General features: G+C 46.1%; 1 protein-coding gene across 6 annotated transcripts in view; it reads right to left on the bottom strand.

Moving 5' to 3' along the window:
• Positions 1 to 913: 913 nt before the first annotated feature.
• The window catches only part of MAP7D1 (MAP7 domain containing 1), a 138706-nt gene continuing 121721 nt past the window's right edge, over positions 914 to 17898 (bottom strand). For all 6 annotated transcript variants that reach the window (XM_075336035.1, XM_075336036.1, XM_075336034.1 and 3 more), the window contains 5 exons: positions 4767 to 4811; positions 4576 to 4639; positions 4389 to 4488; positions 2564 to 2781; positions 914 to 1439 (listed from right to left, as the gene is read on the bottom strand). In XM_075336035.1, the coding sequence (XP_075192150.1) occupies positions 1429 to 1439; positions 2564 to 2781; positions 4389 to 4488; positions 4576 to 4639; positions 4767 to 4811 (438 nt within the window). In that variant the 3' untranslated portion in view covers positions 914 to 1428. The remainder of the gene's footprint in view (positions 1440 to 2563; positions 2782 to 4388; positions 4489 to 4575; positions 4640 to 4766; positions 4812 to 17898) is intronic.

Below are 17898 nucleotides of genomic sequence, written 5' to 3'. Positions count from 1 at the left end.
GAGATTATTACATATTGAAGTCTCATGGTCACAATAATCCTCGTCTACTATTATAAAAAATTTTTCTGTTGCTATAACATCAAATCTAACACTAGGCAAGGGCAAGAGATTTGGAGCTCTGATCACTATATAAATGTATTAAGAAATATTTCTGCTCCCATTTTTTAATCTAGTTCAATTTTAAAAACACATTGGTATTTAACGGCTTCCAATTTGCCCATAGACTTTAACCCTAGAGCACATACCTGGGGCCTCGCAGGCCTGCTAGGTTACTTGTTTTCTATGCGTTTTGTTTTGAGCATAGGAGTGGTGCTTTAAATCTAAGCCTCCTGCCCCCTTTTATATACTCATTTTCTGGCAGCTTCACCTTTTACCAATGACGCTCGGTGATTGTAACTTTGGACTGGCTGGAAGTCTGAAGTTACGGCACAAGCTCTATATACAGCTCTATGAGAGCCAGAACAAGGCTTTCCTAGAGATGCATTGAGTTGTGACATCCGGTGCACTCCATGGAACCAGAATTTCACAAATCGCCGGAGACTGACCAGCGAGGCAGTAGAAGATTAAGCCACCAAATCTGATACCCCAAAGAGAAGTCACAAAATGTTTATTACCACCTGTGCCTTCTCAAGTGCTGTGCATGCAGTAATATGAATTGCTAATGGCGCTAATTCCTCCATACACACAGAGCGCTCATGTGATCACTGTGTATAGGGAGGGAGAAGGAGCTGCTGGATGGTAGGAGACCCAGACAGCATTGCTATACAGTCAGATTTCCCACTTACAAGGGAAAATATATAAACAATACCCATACTTACCACTTTAGTTAAAAAGGTAAGTGTTAACAAAAATAAACTTGAAATATGTTTCAATGCCATATAAAGCGACAAGCAATAATTCACAATGGTCGATGTAACACTGTGGAGGTTTTATTTACAGAATTCACATACATCATTGTACCCAGCAGTCTCTTATTAAATAGCTAAATGATTAGGAACACCACCAAGCTCTTTCCCGCATTTTCAACCATGGCCGGGATATTCCACTGAATCATTTTATTCTTTTTTATGTTTCTTGTCTTGTGAGCTAAACCTTGTCAGTCTTGTTTTAATATAAGGTGCTGTTAAAAAGAAAAAAAAAAACCCAAAAAAAAAAAACAAAACACAAAAATTGTAATACCACTAAGAAGTGTCCAGTATTTGTCAATAGTAGATAAGATTGTGGCACTTTGTAATCTCTCCTAGTTGTAACCATCATCGTGGTTAACATATTCCTTTCGGCTCCTTCAAATCAGAGTCATCAGCGCTGGAAACCATTTTGCTATCATGCAGACAGCAGAAGGACTAAAATAAGGATTTTGTCCCAAATTTTCTGCTAGTTTCCCTAGGTCCTCTCAGCCAACAGGAACTTAGACAATGTTGAAAAATGTTACAGGACTTCTGCAAAATAAAAAAAAACACAAGAGAATATTAATGGGTTTTTGGAAATCTGACAGACTACTTACTTTATTGAGGCCAGCGGTCACAAGGTTAGTAGGGGACATCTCTGCCGCAACCCAGTAAAGAAAAATTGTCGGGAAGCGCTGTTGCAGTGGGGCTGGATTGGCAGGGGGATTTATCTGATGAGTAATGGGTTTGGGTCTCATTCAATTATGTGCCACCTCCCCAATTCCCCGGCCTAATTTTTCTGATGCAAGGAAATTTTTACAGATGGCTTGTTATCTCTCCTGACATGCATCAATTAATAATAGAGTCCATATTTTTGTTCTTCAAGAAATAAAAATTCTAGAACTTTTCTTGTTATACCATTCCTCAATTTTTCCTCTTCATAATTTATGAATAAATTGACAAACTAGGCGCTACCATTCCCCTTGTCAAAGGGATGTGTTCCTACAGAGTCTACACTGATTGGTCAGTATCACAGTGTGAAGAGACATGCCCCAACTGATAACGCCCAGTTGTCCCTTTATACTTAAATTTGGAGAAGGACTAATAGAGGAGTGGTACTATGCCGAGATTTCAGAAAAAATGCTCCAGAATTCTTATTACATAGGGTAGAGAATTATTTACTAGGAGCTATTTAATGTAAATCAGAAAATTGTATGAAATTAATAATCTTGGTTGTACAAAGCAAGGATTTTCCACACATTTATTGGCCAGGTCAAGGTACATGTTTGTAAAATAGAAAAAGAAGTTTCTATGGGTGATCTGTATTGCTAATTTGCTATCCCAAAGTGTATGAAATGTACAAACAACTATATATTTACATTTGATAAAATTGAGTATACATTTCTTCAAGAAAAAAAAAAATGCTAATAATGCTTCAACTATCAGGCCCTAAATATCATGAGAAAGGGACCTAACAAGGTAACCCAGAGCATGTTACACAATTAATAAGAACTGATTGCGCTGATTTACTGGTAAATGAACATGCATCGTGTTTCTTTCCATACACTATCAGTTATGTCATTCATCTGTAGCTGTAGGATGTCACCATTGTGTCTTACACTGCCACAATTCCCTGGACGGACCTGCACAGAAATGCTTGAATGTTAGCCCCTTACCGGTTATCTGAGGTGGCTGCACAGATGACTTCTTTATGAAGGCGTCTTTGCCTCCAAAAGCGATTATTGGCTCTGCTGGAGGAATAACTTTATCTCCATTGGAACTGCTAATGTCGGACAACGTTATCACCTCCTCAAAGGCAGGGGATGTTTCTTTAGAGGAGAATCCATTTTCCTGTTTGGATTGTTGCACCCCATTCAATATGTGTCCTGGTACCCTGAAAACATACTGAATATATTAGCCTACATGGTAAGGTTGTATTTTACAAAATAGCTACAGATATAAAAACGTCACACATTTCTGTATTGGGGTGCATCAAGTTCAATGATCATGGGCACAGGTACTGGTTAGTGTTCATGCGGAAGACTATGGCTCCTGAAACAGAAGTGTCCTTACTAAACACAAGGAGGATCAGTCAACTTCATGTTATTTGGAGCCATGGGACAGGCAATGTTACATTGTTTTCTGACATGTTTTTCTCTTCCATCAGATCAAGTGGCCTTACATAACATGTATATGCATGTAATATGCATATAATTGTCAGTGGCTCGGTGTTTGGGGCCACTGAAGTTTTTGTACATGCTAAATCTATGTAATCCAAGCATGATAATCTTGTATATTAACATGGGTTATGATTTGTTCTGTGTGTTTCAATGCAATAGGAGAAATGTAAGCTGTACCTCTCATTTATTCTACTATGATTTAACTTAAAGAGGTGGTTCACAACACTGCAATAGTGGCCACATTGCTGTAAAACTGATAGGGAAAGCTTTTAATAAATACCTTATTCAGCCAATTCAGCTATTGTGGTCCGCTCATCCCTATGAAGTGACCCCCCTGGGCTCTGTGACCTCTGATGTCCGGTGCGGTCACGTCAACTTCCAATTAACCAGATATCACAGAGGCCAGACCCAGTCTTCCTGAGTGCCTGGGCTGTGGGCGGCGTTTTGCCGCTCGTCACAGCCCAGCATCGCTCCTGCTTGCGGCGCTTTGCAGCAAAGGAGATGCTGGGCTGTGATCAGCGATAAAATGCCGCCCCCAGCCCAGTCACTCAGGAAGACTGGGGCCGGCCTCGGTGATGTCAGGTCAACTGAAAGTTGCATGACATCACCAGTTCTCAGAGGTCACGGAGCCCCGGGTGTCACTTCATGGGAAGGAGCGGACCACAATAGCACCACTCACAGGCAGAATTGGCTGAACAAGGTATTTATAAAAAGCCTTTCCCATCAGTTTTACAGAGATGTGTCCACCATTTCAGAGTAGTGAACCACCTCTTTAACAGCGTCGCTCAATACCTTATGATGTGCGTAATCATGGTTGATTTTTTTCTTATGTGTCCCTCAATAAACACGAATGTACTGACACTAAGAACATGCCCAGACACTGTAAAAATTAGAACGGATTTGTAGTGCTGGCTTTGCATCACAAATCCGCCAAAATTTACATTATAGCCTTTTAAAATCTGAGGAACTCCTACTTCTTCCGCATTCCATTGACATCTTTTGAAAAATCTGCATGTTTTACATGAAGATTTTACAAAGCTGTACCTGGACTTAACATAAGGGTGTACATACATTAGATCAAAGGTGATTGAGGTTTCAACTGGAACAAACAATCATCGGCTGGATCCAATGAAATGAAATGAACAGCCGTTCAATGAATGTTCATAATCCTTCACAATACCATTTTGATTGTGTTGGAGTTTTTCAGCTGCTGATCTGTTTGATGTAGCCAGTGAGGATCATACAGAATCAGAGGTGTGCATAGCGACATTACTGAAAAAAGATCAATGATAAACACATGGACAACTGTGCTTGCACTTACCCCGGAGGCAATTCAGGTCCTGCTGTTTTGTCCTGTATCCTTACAACTTTCTTCTCTGGTAGTTCAATCTTCATTATCACTTCAGAGGATTCTGCTTCATCTACAGATAAGACATTTTAGTTCGATTTGGTCATAGAACTTGAAAGAAGGATACAGGTTGACCCTTGATAGGTTCTTTATGACTTACCTTTGCTGGGAGTGGATTCTTGTTTGGTTTCCTTCCCATTCACTGCTTGTTTATCATCCTTTTTCTGCAAGGAGCCACAAGTTTACATTAAAAACCCTTACATCTACTAAACAATTGTATTTTATGTAACTGTTATTCTTTTCACACATCTTCCAATGGTCCATTAGTTGCCAAATATGAGAAGTACTTACTTGAACATCTGATTTTCGTGTCCTTTTCATTATTTCTTCAAGACGCTGAAACAGGTAAGAATCAAGAGTGAATATTTGGAACGTGAGATGCCAAAAGCAGGTGGCCTAACATTACCATTGTGTAACTACAGATGACTGTGTGGGGTAGCTCGAATCTGTATGGCAAGCTGAAGACATCATAACCCCATCATGACCTTGGACGTGTATATATATATCCACAGTCATGTCCGCCCGGTAACCACGGGCTTCGGTGGCCAACCCGTGGTAATCCCCGCACATGTTTACACTCTAATATTCCATTAACATTTTACTTGTAATGTTTTTTTTTTCACCTGATACAATGTGCTTTCACATGTTACGTTATTATTAACAATCATTAGCATTCTGCTGACCACACTAATTATATTTCTTACATTGAGATTATTTCCAATGCTAACCATTGAAATGTAGACATAAACAAAGATTGTTCAGAATATCAGTATGGGTGTGCCCATTGTACAGATGACCTGGTGGAAAGTTAACCCAATCTCTTTTATTCACAAGAAATCCCTTTCAAATATAAAATCACAGAATTACATAGCTAGAGCCTACAGAGTAGTTTTAACATCCTCCAATACACGCTTTCGCAGCTCATGATGTGGCTGCGACTGCAAGGGGTTAATCTATATCCACTTAGTCTTGCACTCAGATTACAAGTTGAGCACAAGTCACAGGCCAACACAATCCAAACAACAGTCCATCGGTCCATTAGGCAAATACGTGATTGGTGTCTGGTTGGTAAGGACAGAAGTACTATGAAAATCAAATTATTAGTAGCCTGATAAATGAGTTTATACCAAAATTGGTAATCTGCTAACTCTGGCATTCTTCTACATAAAAAAAAAATGACTTGGCACGTATGCTTGACCTCGGCTTCATTTACAGAGGGCTCAAAGCACAATCTTGAGATTTGTGGGGTCCAACCGGTCTGACCCACTGTGATAAGCAAACTATCACCTATTCTATGGATAAGAGAAAATTCCTCCTTTAATCATATCCTGACATAGGATGTACTGGAATTTTATTTGTGGGTGCAGGAGTATGGAGAGAATTGGAGTGAGCGTCAATTACTGATGTGTGGCCTGAAAGTGTGTTGATATTTTCGGCTGTTATCAGATCCCCACAACAAGAGAGCGATAGAAAAAGAACGAGAGCGAGCGCAAAAGAGCGAGCGCAAAAGAGCGAGCGCGGGGGCCAGAGAGAGCGGGGGCCAGAGAGAGCGGGGGCCAGAGAGAGCGGGGGCCAGAGAGAGCGGGGGCCAGAGAGAGCGGGGGCCAGAGAGAGCGGGGGCCAGAGAGAGCGGGGGCCAGAGAGAGCGGGGGCCAGAGAGAGCGGGGGCCAGAGAGAGCGGGGGCCAGAGAGAGCGGGGGCCAGAGAGAGCGGGGGCCAGAGAGGGGGATCTCGATTGATTGATCGATCATATTACACTCCCTTTTCTTAATCCCTTAAGGCTGAAGCCAAATTTTGTACTGAATGACCAGGCCATTTTTTTGCAATTCTGTGTCACTTTATGAGGTAAGAATTCAAACGCTTCCACGGAGCCCCATGATTGAGACTGTTTTTTCATGACATATTGCAGTTGAGGATAGTTATAAATTTAGAACAATATTTTTTTGCTTTTATTTCTTAAAAAAAAAAAATCAAAAAAAAAATCATAAATTTGATGAAAATTTTGCAATTTTCAAACTTTTAAATTTTTATGCCCTAAAACCAGAGTTAGGTCACACAAAATAGTTAATAAATAACAATTCCCACATCTCTACTTTAGATCAGCGCAATTTTGGAAACAAACTTTTTTGGGGTTAGGAAGTTAGAAGGGTTCAATGTTCATTGGCAATTTCTCATTTTTTTTAACAAAATTTACAAAAACTATTTTTCTTTTGGGACCACATCACATTTGAAGTGACTGAGGGGCCTATGTGATAGAAAATACCCAAAAGTTACACCATTCTAAAAACTGCACCCCCTCAAAGTACTCAAAACCCCACCCAAGAAGTTTATTAACCCTTCAGGTGCTTCACAGGAACTAAAGCAATGTGGAATGAAAAAATATATATATCAATTTACCTAAAAATTATGCTCTAGACCCAATTTATTCATTTTTAGAAGAAATAACACAACAAAAAAAATGGAACCCAAAATTTGTTACCCAATTTCTTCTGAGCGCGCTGATACCCCACATGTGATCAGAAACCTCTGTCTGCACAAATGGGAGGGCCCGGAACAGAAGGAGCAAAAAAAAAAAAAAAAAAAAAAAAAATAAATCAAAATTTACAATATGACAACCTAATGTTATCAAATTCTGTGCAGTACCTGTAGGTTCAAAATGCATCCTATACCCTTGGATAAAATCCTTGAGGGATCTAGTTTCCAAAATGGGGTCATTTGTGGGGGTTTTCTGCTGTATAAGTAGCTTAGGGGCCCGACACATGCAACATGGTGCCCACAATCTAATTCAGTCAAATTTGTTCCAAAATTCACATTTTTTTTTTCACAAAAATGTTGCTTCAGCACCACATTTCTCACTATTTCAAGCGGAAGCACCAAAAAGTGAACCTAACAGTTTGTAATCCAATTTCTTATGAGCGCAGGGATACCCCAGATGGCCAATAATCTCTGTTTCGACAAACGGTAGGGCTCAGAACAGAAGAAGCACCATTTGAATTTTGGAAAAGTTGAAATAAATTGTGGGCACCATGTCGCATTTGATGGGCTCCTAAAAAAGGTACCTACACAGCAGAAACCCCCACAAGTGATCCCAATTTGGAAACTAGACCCCTCAAGGATTTTATTCAGGTGTATACTGAGCATTTTGAATCCACAGGTACTTCACAAAAATGTTGCTGTAGCACTAAATTTCTCACTTTTAGGCTATGTGCCCACGATCTGGCGACACTGCGTCTAGTGCACAGTGCCAGCCCTCCTGAGGAGATGTGGTCCACATGAGAACGCAGCTACCTGTGCCCATGATCCGGGTTCAGGCTGCTGCAGACTTTAGCTCTATTCTCCCCGCAAAGAACAGAAACAAACAAAGGGAGTACCCCATTAAAACAGAACTTTTAATAATATCATTAAAAGGTCAAGTGACCAAAAAACACACAAAAGAAAAAATAGAAAGGAATGAAGGGAATTTTGTTTACTTACCGAAAATTCCTTTTCTTCTAACTCCAATTGGGAGACCCAGACAATTGGGTGTATAGCTTATGCCTCCGGAGGTCACACAAAGCATTACACTTAAAAGTGTAAACCCCTCCCCTCTGCCTATACACCCCCCCGTGCATCACGGGCTCCTCAGTTTTGGTGCAAAAGCAGGAAGGAGGAAACTTATAAATTGGTCTAAGGTAAATTCAATCCGAAGGATGTTCGGAGAACTTAAACCATGAACCAAAGAACAATTAAACATGAACAACATGTGTACACAAAAGAACAACAGCCCGAAGGGAACAGGGGCGGGTGCTGGGTCTCCCAATTGGAGCCAGAAGAAAAGGAATTTACGGTAAGTAAACAAAATTCCCTTCTTCTTTGTCGCTCCATTGGGAGACCCAGACAATTGGGACGTCCAAAAGCAGTCCCTGGGTGGGTAAAGAATACCCCGGTAATAGAGCCGAAAGACGGCCCCTTCCTACAGGTGGGCAACCGCCGCCTGGAGGACTCGCCTACCTAAGCTGGCATCTGCCGAAGCGTAGGTATGCACCTGATAGTGCTTCGTGAAAGTGTGCAGACTCGACCAGGTAGCCGCCTGACACACCTGCTGAGCCGTAGCCTGGTGCCGCAATGCCCAGGACGCACCCACGGCTCTGGTAGAATGGGCTTTCAGTCCTGAAGGAACCGGAAGGCCAGAAGAACGGTAGGCTTCAAGAATTGGTTCCTTGATCCACCGAGCCAAGGTTGACTTGGAAGCCTGCGACCCTTTACGCTGGCCAGCGACAAGGACAAAGAGCGCATCCGAGCGGCGCAGGGGCGCCGTACGAGAAATGTAGAGCCGGAGTGCTCTCACAAGATCTAACAAGTGCAAATCTTTCACATTGGTGAACTGGATGAGGACAAAAAGAAGGTAAGGAGATATCCTGATTGAGATGAAAAGGGGATACCACCTTCGGGAGAAATTCCGGAACCGGACGCAGAACCACCTTGTCCTGGTGAAACACCAGGAAGGGAGCTTTGCATGACAGTGCAGCTAGCTCAGACACTCTGCGAAGTGATGTGACTGCCACTAGGAAGACCACCTTCTGCGAGAGGCGAGAAAGAGAAATATCTCTCATTGGCTCGAAAGGTGGTTTCTGAAGAGCCATTAGCACCCTGTTCAGATCCCAGGGTTCTAGCGGGCGCTTGTAAGGGGGGACTATGTGGCAAACCCCCTGCAGGAACGTGCGTACTTGCGGAAGCCTTGCTAGACGCTTTTGAAAAAATACAGAGAGCGCCGAGACTTGTCCCTTAAGAGAGCCGAGAGACAGCCCCTTTTCCATTCCGGATTGAAGGAAAGACAGAAAAGTGGGCAAGGCAAATGGCCATGGAATAAAACCCTGATCAGAGCACCAGGATAAGAAGATCCTCCACGTCCTGTGATAGATCTTGGCTGACGTTGGTTTCCTGGCCTGTCTCATAGTGGCAATGACCTCTTGAGATAACCCTGAAGACGCTAGGATCCAGGACTCAATGGCCACACAGTCAGGTTGAGGGCCGCAGAATTCAGATGGAAAAATGGCCCTTGAGACAGCAAGTCTGGTCGGTCTGGTAATGCCCACGGTTGACCCACCGTGAGATGCCACAGATCCGGGTACCACGACCTCCTCGGCCAGTCTGGAGTGACGAGGAGGGCGTGGCGGCAGTCGGACCTGATCTTGCGTAACACTCTGGGCAGCAGTGCCAGAGGAGGAAAGACATAAGGCAGTCGAAACTGCGACCAATCCTGAACTAAGGCGTCTGCCGCCAGAGCTCTGTGATCTTGAGACCGTGCCATGAATGCCGGGACCTTGTTGTTGTGCCGGGACGCCATTAGGTCGACGTCCGGCTTCCCCCAGCGGCAACAGATCTCTTGAAACACGTCCGGGTGAAGAGACCATTCCCCTGCGTCCATGCCCTGGCGACTGAGAAAGTCCGCTTCCCAGTTTTCCACGCCCGGGATGTGTACTGCGGAGATGGTGGAGGCTGTGACTTCCACCCACAGCAGAATCCGCCGAACTTCCTGGAAGGCTTGCCGACTGCGCGTGCCGCCTTGGTGGTTGATGTATGCCACCGCCGTGGCGTTGTCCGACTGAATTCGGATCTGCCTGCCTTCCAGCCACGGCTGGAACGCCTTCAGGGCTAGATACACTGCCCTTATCTCCAGAACATTGATCTGAAGGGAGGACTCTGGCTGAGTCCAGGTACCCTGAGCCCTGTGGTGGAGGAAGACCGCTCCCCACCCTGACAGACTCGCGTCCGTCGTGACCACAGCCCAGGATGGGGGCAGGAAGGATTTCCCCTTCGACAAAGAAGTGGGAAGAAGCCACCACTGAAGGGATGCCTTGGCTGCCCGAGAAAGGGAGACGTTCCTGTCGAGGGACGTCGATTTCCTGTCCCATTTGCGGAGAATGTCCCATTGAAGAGGACGCAGATGAAACTGTGCAAATGGAACTGCCTCCATTGCTGCCACCATCTTCCCTAGGAAGTGCATGAGGCGTCTCAAGGGGTGCGACTGGGCTCGGAGGAGAGATCGCACCCCTGTCTGTAGTGATCGTTGTTTGTCCAGCGGAAGTTTCACTATCGCTGGGAGAGTGTGAAACTCCATCCCGAGATATGTCAGCGATTGTGTCGGTGTCAGTTTTGACTTTGGGAAATTGATGATCCACCCGAACCTCTGGAGTGTATCCAGAGCAATGTTCAGGCTGTGTTGGCATGCCACCCGAGAGGGGGCCTTGACAAGAAGATCGTCCAAGTAAGGGATCACTGAGTGTCCCCGAGAGTGTAGGACTGCAACCACTGTTGCCATGACCTTGGTGAAGACCCGTGGGGCTGTTGCCAGGCCGAAAGGCAGTGCCACGAACTGAAGGTGTTCGTCCCCGATGGCGAAACGCAGGAAGCGCTGATGCTCTGGTGCAATCGGCACGTGGAGATAAGCATCCTTGATGTCGATTGAGGCTAGGAAGTCTCCTTGGGACATCGAGGCGATGACGGAGCGGAGAGATTCCATCCGGAATCGTCTGGTTTTCACGTGTTTGTTGAGCAGTTTGAGGTCCAGGACGGGACGGAAAGATCCGTCCTTTTTTGGTACGACAAACAAGTTGGAGTAAAAACCGTGACCCCATTGCTGAAGGGGAACGGGGATAACTACTCCTTCTGCCTTCAGAGAGTTCACTGCCTGAAGAAGAGCATCGGCTCGCTCGGGGGGCGGAGATGTTCTGAAGAAACGAATCGGAGGACGAGAATTGAACTCTATCCTGTAACCGTGAGACAGAATGTCTCTCACCCATCGGTCTTGGACATGTGGGAACCAGGCGTCGCAAAAGCGGGAGAGCCTGCCACCGACCGAGGATGCGGTTTGGGGAGTCCGCAAGTCATGAGGAGGCCGCTTTGGGAGCGGTTCCTCCGGCGGTCTTTTTAGGATGTGCCTTAGACCGCCATGAATCAGAGTTCCTCTGATCCTTTTGAGGCCTGTTGGACGAGGAGAATTGAGACCTGCCTGAGGGCCGAAAGGACCGAAACCTCGATTGTACCTTCCGTTGTTGAGGTCTCTTAGGTTTGGACTGGGGTAAGGACGAGTCCTTACCCTTGGATTGTTTAATGATTTCATCCAATTGCTCGCCAAACAGGCGGTCGCCAGAAAACGGCAAACCGGTTAAAAACTTCTTGGAAGCAGAGTCTGCCCCCTGCGGACTGCCACTGAATTGGCGGATGCTACCGCTGTACGGCTCGCAGAGTCTAGTACCGCATTCATGGCGTAGGACGCAAACGCCGACGCCTGAGAGGTTAATGACACAACCTGCGGAGTCACGGCTCGTGTGAGTGCATTAATCTCAGACTGACAAGCTGAGATAGCTTGTAGTGCCCATACGGCAGCAAATGCCGGAGCAAAGGACGCGCCGATAGCCTCATAGATGGATTTCATCAGGAGCTCTATCTGCCTGTCAGTGGCATCCTTGAGTGATGCACCATCTGCCACTGCAACTATGGATCTGGCCGCCAGTCTAGAGACTGGAGGATCCACCTTGGGACACTGGGCCCAACCCTTGACTACGTCAGGGGGGAAGGGATAACGTGTGTCATGAAGTCGCTTAGTAAAGCGCTTATCCGGAAAAGCTCGGTGCTTCTGGACTGCGTCTTTGAAGTCGGAGTGATCAAGAAACGCACTCCGTGTACGTTTGAGAAACCTAAAATGAAATTTCTCCTGCTGAGAAGCTGACTCCTCAATCGGAAGGGGTGGAGGAGAAAGATCTAACACCTGATTGATTGACGCTATAAAAGGTCGTTTACTATGGCGTCCCCTTCAGGCGTATCAAGGTTGAGCGCGGCGTCAGGATCAGAGTCCTGATCTGCCGCATCTGCTTCATCCTCCAGAGAGTCCTCATGCTGAGAACCTGAACAGTGAGATGAAGTCGAGGGAATCTCCCAGCGAGCCCGCTTCGTCGGTCTGGGACTGCGGTCCGTGTCGGAGTCCTCCCCGTGGGACCTATGAGTTGATCCAGGAGCTCTTTGCTGCTCCGACCGAGGGGGGCATGGGGGCAATGAATCAACAGTGCCCGGGGCCTGTGTTACAGGTCTGGACTGCAAAGCTTCCAGTATCTTAGCAGACCATCTATCCATAGACTCAGAAAGTTTGTCAGCAAATACTGCAAACTCTGTCCCTGTCACCTGGACAGTGGGGGCCGGAGGTTCCACCTGGGCCGGGGGTCCCACCAGTGGCTGAGACTCCGGCTGAGTGAGTGTCACAGGGGCCGAGAATTGCACACAATGAGGGTAGGTGGAACCTGCAGGAAGCATTGCCGCACATGAGGTACAGGTTGCAAAGTAAGCCTGTGCTTTGGTACCCTTGCTTTTTGCAGACGACATGCTGTTTCTCCTCTTAGAATAATCAGTGAGGGTATATAGCCAAACGCTAACAGTGAGGCCGTACAGAGTAAATGTATACACTATAAGCATATAAATATACAATTCGGCACCCAGGGGGACCAGCACCTAGTAACAGGTGCGGCTTACCGACCGCTCCCAGCGGTTGTGTGACCACCAGATCCCTGCCTGGGCCTCCCAGAGCTGTGGAGCTCAGTTGTCTCCCCTCTGAAGTTCTCCAGCGTCTTGTAGCAATGGCTGCCGGCGTTCAGAGAGGAGGAGGGGGCCGTGGGCGTGCCTGTAAAAGTGCGGGAATCTGGTGCCCCACGGTGCTCAGTGAGGGGGGAGGAGGATACAAAGTATGCTCCTGCCCTCAGCGCTGACGTCCAGTGCAGCGTCCCGCCCTTACCCCTGACTGGCAGGCCCGGGGGCGGGAATATGCGGCACTAGGCCGCAAAAACCGGGGACTAAAGTTATAAGCGCGGCCGGCAAACAAGAGCGGGCAGGGCGGTAGTCCCGGTGCACTAACACACCCAGCAGCTGCTGCAGTGTCTATTACCCAGGCTCACTATGCGCCGTCCCCAAGGGGACACAGAGTACCTCAGAGTCGCAGGGCCTTGTCCCTGATGATACCCGGCTCCTGTCCAGCAGATTCCCCCAGGGGCTGCGGAGGGAGTGCGGTCCCAGCGCCTGGTGACCGGTCAGGATCCCACTTCACACAGAGCCCCTAAGGGATGGGGAAGGAAAACAGCATGTGGCTCCTGCCTATGTACCCACAATGGGTACCTCAACCTTAACAGCACCGCCGACCCGAGTGGGGTGAGAAGGGAGCATGCTGGGGGCCCTGTATGGGCCCACTTTTCTTCCATCCGATATAGTCAGCAGCTGCTGCTGACTAAAATGTGGAGCTTGCGTGGATGTGTGCCTCCTTCCACAAAGCAATAAAACTGAGGAGCCCGTGATGCACGGGGGGGTGTATAGGCAGAGGGGAGGGGTTTACACTTTTAAGTGTAATGCTTTGTGTGACCTCCGGAGGCATAAGCTATACACCCAATTGTCTGGGTCTCCCAATGGAGCGACAAAGAAAGGGTATATACTGATAGTAACCAGTTGAAAGGTAAGCAATAGAAAAACACTGGCCCTAATTGGTCTTAAAGTGTCTCACCCTATCTGGCAATGAAGGGTATGACGTCCTATGGTAGCGACATCCCTATTCAACGACGGGTAGCCCTCACTAGCCCTATTGCACCCTAACAACACCAAGTAAAAACATTCTCAAAAATCCCCCATTGCAATGCAGTGGTGGGTAATAGAGTACTTATCTAAATTGTAGTTGAGAGGCGCAGTTTTTTTCTGCTTATGATCCCCGCAGAGAACACTCATCTCCACAGCATAAATTGACATGCTGTGGCTCAGGAAACCGCACCATAGGTCAGTTTATGCTGCAGAGAGAGGTAGCGCAGTGGGCAGGAGAGTTCTAAAAATCCTTCCACTGTGCTTTTACTGCACAACACTGTTATGGACGCAGTGAAAACATTCTGTGTCCAAAACGCTGCAAACCCTGATCAGGGGAAGATCGCCTAAAAAGCTAGGATGGATGGATAGATGGCAAACACATATATAATGTCCCACCCGCCTGCATATTCTAATCTGGCACACTTTACTGACTTTCATGTGGCACTAAAGGGTACTTAGTCTTGTACTTAGCCAAAACATAAATAATTAAAAAACTGACGTGGGATCTCCCCCATTTTTGATAGCCAGCTAGTAAAGTAGACCGCTATAGCCTGAGCCTGCAGACCCCAGCTATCAGCTTCACCTTGGCTGGTAATCCAATTTGGAGGGCACCACAGACTTTTTTTTTTTTTTTCAATTATTTGTAAATAAATAATTAAAAATAAAGTGGGGTCCCCCTCAAATTGGATCACCAGCCAAAGTAAAGCAGACAGCTGGGGGATGGTATTCTCAGTGTGGGAAGAGCCATGGTTACTTGGCCCTTCCCAGCCTAAAAATAGCAGGCAGCAGCCGCCCCAGAAGTGGCGCATCCATAAGATGTGCCAAACCGGCCGCTTCGCCTCGGCTTAGCCCTGTGCCTTGGTGCAGTGGCAAACGGAGTAATATATAGGGTTGAGACCAGCTGAAATGTCACCAGGCATCAAGCCCAGCGGTTATGTCATGGCATCCATCAGATACACAACATCACTAACTGTCAGTAAAAAAAATAAATAAAACACTTCCCAACAAATTCCCTTTTTTACCAATTTATTGAAAAGAAAAAAAAAAATCCGGTCTGCTGTAATCCATTTTGGAGGTCTCACAACGACTCTGGACCTTCCAAAATATGGGGGACACACTCAAGGAATGTATCCCCCATTTTCTGGACATACAGACCCTCCACATGAGGAGTGTGGGTGCAGTGATACTACACCCACTCTCACCGAGTGACCTGTAAGGAGCTCAGCATCACTGAAAGCAGGAAGCCGGCTGACAGCCGCTCTGCACATGTGGCCAGCATCTATTGAGAAGGAGGAGGAGGGATCACGGCGGATCAACGCTGCACAAGGTATTAGGGACACAGGGGTACACTGGGGGGGTGTTATAGGGGGTGACCTAGCTGGACCTAGGGAGGAGTTTTCTGTCGTATCTGTCATGGCACATGCGATAGAAGTCAGAGGAGGAGGATGGATGCGGCCAGCGCGGACGGGGTTGGAGATCAGGGGGCACTTTGGTGACACCGGGGGACTGGAGGGGGCTGGTGGAGGAGATTTATCTCCCATCTGACATGTTTAATCATGCCAGGTGGGAGATGAATAAATTTTTTACTGACGCTGCCATTTACGATCACGTCATCATGGTTACATGGTGTGAACCGGTGATCACGTGACCGGAAAAAAAACGGCCCAAATTGTGATCTCCAGGGTCTCAGCTACCCCTGGTTTATGTTGCAGTAATGGTACTGACCTGGGGAATAATCATGGTGCCAGGTAATTTTAAATATGCAGTGAAGAGAACATTAAACAAAATTCAATAAAAAAATGGCAGAACTACATTTTTTCCCCCACCATTTCATCCCACTTAGAATTGTTTTTTTTATTTTTTAGTACATTTTATGGTAATACTAGCTGTAGTACGCTGGCGCTGCCTGGGATAGTAACTGTCTGTCTCTCTCCCTTTCCCTGTCTCTCTGCCTGTCTCTTTCCCCTTCTGCCTGTCTCTTTCCCCTTCTGCCTGTCTCTTTCCCCTTCTGCCTGTCTCTTTCCCCTTCTGCCTGTCTCTTTCCCCTCCTGCCTCTTACTCGGTCTGTGCCTATGTCTGACTGTCTCTTTCTGTCTCTCTCTGTCAGTCTCCCCACTGACATCTTTTTACCTCACACAGAAGCTTCTTATACTAACAATTTATTTTGTTCCTATAGCAACCAATCACAGCTGCTTTTAATAATCTGTAGCTTGCAGCTCTATTGACTTTAATGGAGGCAGGTTTTTTTGGACAGTAACTAAAGCGCGGGGTTAAATTTTCCAATCAAAACATAGTCTATGACGTTCCCTGAGTCACATGGGGTGTCTGTGCAAAATTTCGTAATTGTAAAATTGTAAATGCGACAGTGAGGATTCCTTTAGCGCACACACACACACACACACACACACACAAACACACACAAACACACACAAACACACACAAACACACACAAACACACACAAACACACACAAACACACACACACACACCTTTATATATTAGATAAATAGCGTCACTCAAAACTACAACTTGTCCCTCCAAAACAAGCTATGGAAACAAGTTATGGCCCACTGAAACAAAGGGAGGCAGAAAACTAATGTACAAAAGCTAAAAATTAGCTTTTCATAAAGGGTTTAATTCCCTTTTCTATTGGGAACGAGGCCTTCAGTTTGGACATATGAATGTACATCTCTCCAGCCCAAGAAGTTGTAAAACCAGACATAGGTGATAAAATGGCAGTCTCATTTCTAAAGCGGGCTTTACACACTGCGACATCGCTAGCGATGTCGCGAGCGATAGCACACGCCCACGTCAGTGGTACGTCACGGGGTGATCGCTGCCGTAGTGAACAATAACGCTATCGCAGCATCACACGCAATTACCTGTTCACCGACGTCGCTGTGGCCGCCAAACAATCTTTCCTTTAAGGGGGAGGTTCGTGCGGCGTCACTAAGCGGCCGCCCAATAGAACATCCCGCCCACCTCCTTCCTTATTTCCAGCGGCCGCAGGTACGATGTTGTTCCTCGTTCCTGCAGTGTCACACATAGCAATGTGTGCTGCCGCAGGAACGACAAACAACCTGCGTTCCAAAAGAGGAATTTTTTTTTAAAAATGAACGATTTAATAATAATATATTTATTCATTTATATAGCGCTGTTAATTCCACAGCACTTTACATACATTGATAACACTGTCCCCATTGGGGCTCACATTTGACACCTTTTTGTGATCGTTACTGATCGCAAAAAGGTGTCACAAACAACGACATCGCTAACGAGGCCGGATGTGCGTCACCAACACCGTGACCCCGACGATATCTCGTTAGCGATATCGTTGTGTGTAAATGGGCTTTAAGACCCTCCAGGATGTATTTCTTGCTATTCTCATGATCCAACCTTCAAGAAAAGTTCAGCCCAAGTCAAGTGATTAATTGCCTTAAAAATATGCATCAGATTAAAGCCACGTTTATAGTCATGTTACCTTCTCCTTACAAACCCTCTTTGTATAAATTTTTCAGCACCCACATTGAAGGTGCCTTTAGAAGTGAATATTAAGACAACCATTTTCTTTTATAAACAGGACGGTCACAGATATATGAAAAGATCTCAGAGAAATCTGCTGCGTGAAGAAAAGCAGAAAGAATAAGGCTATGTGCCCACGGGAGCTTGCTCCTGCGGATTTTGCAGCGGAAAACCTGCGGATTTATCTGGATTTTCCAGATAAATTTGCAGGTTTCAGCAAGTACAGACACTCCCCATGTTACATGTGGAGTATCTGTGTCCACGGTCTCCACGCTGCGGTATGTGCGGCTGCGGATCATGGTGCGGATGTC

Source organism: Anomaloglossus baeobatrachus, chromosome 2 (assembly GCF_048569485.1).
Source record: "Anomaloglossus baeobatrachus isolate aAnoBae1 chromosome 2, aAnoBae1.hap1, whole genome shotgun sequence".
Lineage (NCBI taxonomy): Eukaryota > Metazoa > Chordata > Amphibia > Anura > Aromobatidae > Anomaloglossus > Anomaloglossus baeobatrachus.
This window is presented reverse-complemented; position numbering and strand designations above follow the sequence as displayed.